We start from the raw sequence: 6,218 nt of genomic DNA on the forward strand, positions 1-6,218 counted from the left end.
AAAGACCATATCCCAATGCTTTATCATCAGGTATTTTATATGTTATTCTACCATTCTTATCAGTTATTTCAGTTGATAAATATGTCCATTCCCCTGCAGGAGCATCCTTCATAATATGAATATCCACTTTTTCGCCTATAAAAAAATATAATATTTATTATAATTTATTATGTAAAAAATTTGTATACATATATAGCATATATAACATATATAATATTTAATATACCAGTTAAAGCAATAACGTCAATTGGACTATACATAAATCTAGCAATCAGCACTTGAGGTGCTCCTTCTCTAACAATTACATCATTTGCTCTATGATTGGCAGCAACATTCTAAAATAGAAATTCACAAGTCAAAGACTTATATCAATAATTTCTTTATTTTCTCAACTTACCTTAAGTTTAACAGAAGTACGTTTCTTATTCCACTTCTCTCTAGGTTGACCTGGACGGAAACAAGTTAATTCTTTCTCTTCATTTGCGAGTAATGGTAAATCAAATCTGCCTAATTGTCGTAGAATAAATGCAATAACATCAAAAGATTCCCAATAACTGGCGTGAAAAAGATGAGGTAAAGCATTTGTAGGAAAATTTGCTAAACCCTCAGGGCAATAGAGAGCATAATCTAATCTCTTTGTACCCCACCATTTTTGTGTTACTAGGACAAATTATTTAAAATAAGAAGATAATACTTTAATGCTATTATTATATTACTTCATTTTTTACATACAATTTGATATTACTTGCAAAGGAACATTGTCAACTACACCAGACATCGTACTGTGAATCGATATATCGGACAATCGTCTCAAATGGGACATTGACATATTTGGAATGTTTAATCCATCCGTAAATAATTGTGGATTTGTTTGAATAGCTTCCACTAAAAATATTTAATAATAAATATATATTATATATTTTATAAAATATATATAAATTTTGAATGAATAATACGTACACAAATGATAAGGCTGCCCATTTCCTAATGGATACTTTTGATATTGAGCTATATTCACAGGCGGAAGAAGAGAAAATCTTGCAGAAATGAGTGGTTCTAATCTAGCGGCTACTGGATCAGTAGGATGAAATAAGTTATATAATTGATTCACCAATGGTCTTTTTATATTAGTAGATTTATCCGCAGAAATTTTTCTATATGCTAATACTAGAGCAAGTGGACTACCAAACATGAAAAATTCTCCTACATCAAAATCCAATTTAGAATGTGAACCCTCACTAAAAAAAGAAATATTAATTATTATCATACTTCTACAATATATATAAATAATATGAATAGATTTATAATTCTTCACCATGTACTAGAAGATTTCCTTCTAGGAGAAGGTGCAGTCAAGTGTTTGCCATTTTCAGTGTTCATGCTATTCTCAATGCCTTGATTATCCAAAATATTGTTCTCGCTATTATGTCTAGAATGAACAGATCTACACAAAGCGTCATATGTTAAAATCGCTCCTACTGAATCTCCAATAAAGCAAATCTGTCCCGTAAAACCACGACCTTCTTCGCTTTTGATAAAATCATGATAAACTTGATTCGCTCCTGCTATAACTCGTGAGACAGCATCCTGATATTCAGAAGTAGAACTAGCAAGCAGAGGTATAGCGCCGATTGGAATAGTATCGTGTGTTACTTGAGGAGTATCCACAGAGGAAGGTGAAACATCGAAACTATAGGGACTTAAACTGAAATTTATCGAATTTTTATAGATTAAAATTTTGCAGAGATATAGAGATAAAGATAATAAAAAATAAGAGATAAAAAATATCTCTGATTTAATCATTTTAATTTTACCTCGATAAAATACCAAGACCTTCAGTGCAAATTGATGGACAGGAAACGAACTTAATAGCAACATGTCCGACCATACTGGAATAACGTTGTCTCATTACAGATTCGAAGGCTCCTTTGAAAGTTGTGATATCTGATTTTTTCGCTGTTAAATCAACATTAGCATCTGAAATATATTTTTATAAATAAATTAATTAGATTATAATTAATCTAAATAATTAATTATAAAAGATATTTACCTAATACACTTCCTGCATGCATTACAATAAGAAGAACAGTAGTTTTGCATGGTTGATGGGTTGGAGAATGTTGAGGTGAAGCTGGATATGAGACATCAATACTGGCTGAAGTAGAAATTTGCAATCTTTTACTGCTACGTTCACTAGCCATTCGTTGTAGATATGAAGGTGAAAATATTGTGTCGTCTAAACATATGTATTGAAATATATGTTGAAATATAACTATTAATTTTTAATTTGCAGAAACCAAAAAAAAATATAAATATTTGAAATGCTAATCGTGATTTACCTTCTTTGTTTGCCATAGTGGACGAAGTGAACGTATTGTCGTCCTCTTCTGCTAGAAGATCCAAAGAACTCCATTTAGCTAATGAAGAGTTATCTCCAAAGTTCTCTGTATCAGAAATTTTAACATTGCTTGTACATCGTGCCTTCTCAAATATCCATGACTCATTTTAAGGCAGAAATAGAATAATTTTTCTTTTTCTCTAATTTTTTGGATATCATAAGGTAGAAAATAATAATAATAATAAAAATATGTTGAAAAAATGAAATTAATAATATTTATTTTATTTAATACAATTATTTCATATATATTAATATTCCTTATTAATATTTTAAATAATTTTTACAATAAAAAAGAAGCAGTTGTTTTATAATCTACATAGCCATGCTGTTTCATGCTGTTATAAATCTTTTTTTAAAAATTTTACATGCTCGATATTCTATATAAAAATTTATATATGTGATTATTTCCAATTAATTAGATTTTCTTGTAAATACAAATATAAGCAATAAATTCAACTTATTTTGATATACAAAGACATCATTGCAATTATGCATGTTACATTAATGTTTCTTATGCAATGTTACATTTATAAGGATTACTAACATTTGTATTAACATTGATTTTTTATTTTTTAATTATTTTTTAATAAACATGTTAAAATGTTTATAGTTTTAAGAATTCTCCACTATCTATATGTCCTACCTTCGCATATAATAGGTATAATGAACCCAGCTGCAGTGTGGAATGCGACATAAAAAACAGAGAGGGTACACATATAAAAAAAACGAAAAATATCATTACCAATCATCATGCAGTATATTCTACTTCGCAAAATGCGAATTTCTAACAGAAACATTTCTATTTATTTTTAACAAATTTTGAATTTGTTTATTTATATTCAATATATATTAATAAAAAAAAAACAATATCTAAAAAATTCGCTGAAGCATTTGTTTTATGATTTGATTACATTAGCCACTGTTATTACGCATAAAAATTTTTAGGAAGATTATTTACATGCTATATAAAAATTTGAGTTTTACCTTGGCAGTCAAAAAACTCATCTTCACTATCAGATTCGGATTCTCTCACGATACTTTCCATGCGCCAATTTGCTATTTGCATATCAAAATTTTTATTCGAGCATGGCGAATTCATTGCCGCTTTATTCTTCTTCCATGACTTCTTTGCATCTGCTTTTTCTTCAGGAGCATTTCTAAAATAAATTTAATTTTATTAAATATATATATTGTAAATGAAATTAAGAAAATTTTCGCGAATAAATAAACTACCTAGTTCTTGATTTTACTTCTATTTTTACCTAAGCTCGGGTACTTCAGTCGGCGAATCTTCGGGACTAACTTCACCTTCCGAACTGATAGCTGTATTTGTCATTGGTATATCAGATGATTTTCTAGCACTTGTGGGACTTTGGAAATCTTCATTTTTCTCGATGCTTCCAAGTGTGGCAGCCAACGTCATAGCAACATCTGATTCTTGAGGAGTCATCGTCGTATTGGAAATAGATTTCTCTTGATTGTCGTTCGGGGATTCTTCACCGTCCTCTGCGTTAGCCATCCTCTTTTGCAATGCCAATTGTGTTTGTCGTTCAATTTCTCGAATATTTTCCATGGTCAAACCGTTCCATTCATCTTGCCAAGCCCAAGCTTGTCTATGAGCTCTAACCATGGTTTTTCGCAAAGCTGAAATCATTCAATCATTACAATACATAGAATTAATTTAATTAGACGTTAAGAAACGAGCAAATATAATCCATCTACAATACTGACCTATATCATGTATAAACTTTTCTAATTTGGTTTGTACACCCCAATAACGGAACTCTACACGGCATAACTTGTATGCACACATTAACGATTTTCCGGATGATGTCGGTTGTTGCTTTCCCTAAATAGTAAAACATCAGTATTATTCTAATGCATCAGTATCAATTATTTTAATATAATAAATAGAAATTAAGAAAAATAGGTACAAAAAAATTGATTTATACTTTTACATCAGCCCAGTATTCTTCTAGCCATGATTCCGTAAGAGGTCCTCGATTAGTTTTCTGAGACACATATAATTTAGGATCCTCTTCTTTCACATAGTCACCCGTATATTGATCCTTTACAATGTCAATTACATCTGAAATACAATTATGAAACAAATTATGTCAATGAATGTATTATTATTATATTATAGATAATAGTCAACGATAGGTCATAGAACTTCAATTACACAAATACACACCTACAATTCTATTTCTCAAATCACTACCACTGAGTTTGAAGACATTTTCTTGGTAACCATTGTCAGGAAAATAGTACGTTTCTATTTCGATAGAAAACTTTTCAACAAAAGGACAAGTATAACGAGTTTTTGTGTAAGGATAAGCATTCCATGCTTCTTCCTTGGCGATTAATGCGGATCTAGGTAACAAACTCTTGAACCATTCTGGAAGATGACTGCCCACATGATAAATTTTATGAGTATATTGCCCATTTCCTCCTGGACCATTACTATAGGGTTCATTTACTATTATTTCTACACCGCTGCCTGCTCCTTGACTTTCTTCTCTAGATTTTTTCTGATGAAAAACAGATTAAAAAATTTTAATAAAGTAATAATCATTTATTTAGAATTATTCACATTATCATTATTCACATTAAAGAAAATCGCTATAATTACCGCTATCATGTAAAGCTGAGCAATTCTATATTCTTCTACGGTAAGAGGCAGCGGTATTCGATATTCTTTTATCAACATTTTGCCGCTGTTATTTATTCTCTAGCCACTCTAGTAGATATAGATCGTCCCAAGGTTGTTTCTTTCCTCTTATCATTCATGATATCATTGACGTAATCTTAAAAAAAAAAAGAGAACAAGAGAAACATTAAACGTCGTATTGAATTCTATTTTAACATCATTCTATTTTTCGCTTGGATATTGTAAAAAGAATTTTATCGAGATTTCCCTTGAAAGTGTCAATCAATATTCCTCGATACACTTTTCTCGAAGATCTGATTAACTTTTATTATTAACAGTTCAGTTATTATCTATATCTTTATACAACTAACTTATGTGCCTTTTTATCTAATGTCTATCTATCTAAATCTAATAAAATTTTGATATCAATTTCCTAATTAAAAAATGAACAATGTGAAAAAATACATAACTTTATTTGCATGTCTAATACATTAGAAATAGAAACTTTCACAAATATCAAGATTGATTATTTTTTTCTGCTTATAATTGAAGCACATCAAATGCTGAATCGTGTTGTACATCACGTTTCCAAGCAAATCTACTCTGGGTCAGACAGAGATTAATAATAATCAATGAATTTCATAATTATCCTCGATAATATCGATATTTTGATTTTATTCTTTAAAAAATTTTTATCATTTTTAAAAAAAATAATTAATGTGTTTTATTCAAAAAAATTTCATGAAATTTGTACATTGTACATTGTACAAATCGAGACTGAAAGAGCAATAAACAAATTATTACATAAGACACTTATTTATATCCGGCTATACCACCTTAGTCAAATATATTATAAATTAAGACTTTTAGCGGGAAGTTACATAAATGATTTTTTAAAAATTATATTGCTAAAAGAACTTATTTATCCAAGTTTATATTTCATACAATCTATAATTATACAATTATTTAAATAATAGAATTGTAATGAATTATTAATGAAGTAAAGATTAAATATAATAAATCTAAAGTAAAATTTTTTATTTAAAAAAAGCATATTTTACAGCGAAAGTTTCTAAAACAATCAAATAGAGTTTCTAAGCAATCAAATAAAATGTAATAATAGAATTATATGCAAATACACACTTATATCTAATTTTATAACTTACATAT

At 28.8% G+C, this 6,218-nt stretch overlaps 2 protein-coding genes across 12 annotated transcripts in view; one reads left to right on the forward strand and one right to left on the reverse strand.

The window, feature by feature from the left end:
* Nucleotides 1-6,218, forward strand: part of LOC102679313 (neuronal cell adhesion molecule) — a 34,055-nt gene that overhangs the window by 8,054 nt on the left and 19,783 nt on the right. The window lies entirely within an intron of this gene.
* Nucleotides 1-6,218, reverse strand: part of LOC102678664 (protein retinal degeneration B) — a 25,002-nt gene that overhangs the window by 5,246 nt on the left and 13,538 nt on the right. For 4 of the 11 annotated variants that reach the window (XR_004151872.1, XR_004151871.1, XR_004151874.1 and 1 more), the window contains exons 2-17: nt 5,031-5,205; nt 4,593-4,929; nt 4,351-4,487; nt 4,130-4,247; nt 3,661-4,042; nt 3,383-3,555; nt 3,042-3,071; nt 2,340-2,444; nt 2,051-2,236; nt 1,815-1,977; nt 1,316-1,705; nt 961-1,238; nt 733-885; nt 398-660; nt 227-335; nt 2-135 (exon numbers count right to left, since the gene is read on the reverse strand). Coding sequence is in view for 1 of the 11 variants with exons in the window: in XM_031515237.1 (XP_031371097.1) it covers nt 1-135; nt 227-335; nt 398-660; nt 733-885; nt 961-1,238; nt 1,316-1,705; nt 1,815-1,977; nt 2,051-2,236; nt 2,340-2,444; nt 3,042-3,071; nt 3,383-3,555; nt 3,661-4,042; nt 4,130-4,247; nt 4,351-4,487; nt 4,593-4,929; nt 5,031-5,108 (3,037 nt within the window). In the remaining 10 variants the exon portion in view is untranslated. Of the gene's footprint in view, nt 136-226; nt 336-397; nt 661-732; nt 886-960; nt 1,239-1,315; nt 1,706-1,814; nt 1,978-2,050; nt 2,237-2,339; nt 2,445-3,041; nt 3,072-3,382; nt 3,556-3,660; nt 4,043-4,129; nt 4,248-4,350; nt 4,488-4,592; nt 4,930-5,030; nt 5,206-5,588; nt 5,608-6,218 lie in introns of those variants that run through there. The other 7 variants (XR_004151875.1, XR_004151878.1, XR_004151877.1 and 4 more) reach the window with 7 other exon arrangements.

This window comes from Apis dorsata, unplaced genomic scaffold (genome assembly GCF_000469605.1).
Source record: "Apis dorsata unplaced genomic scaffold, Apis dorsata 1.3 scaffold_59, whole genome shotgun sequence".
In the NCBI taxonomy this organism is placed as follows: Eukaryota; Metazoa; Arthropoda; class Insecta; order Hymenoptera; family Apidae; genus Apis; species Apis dorsata.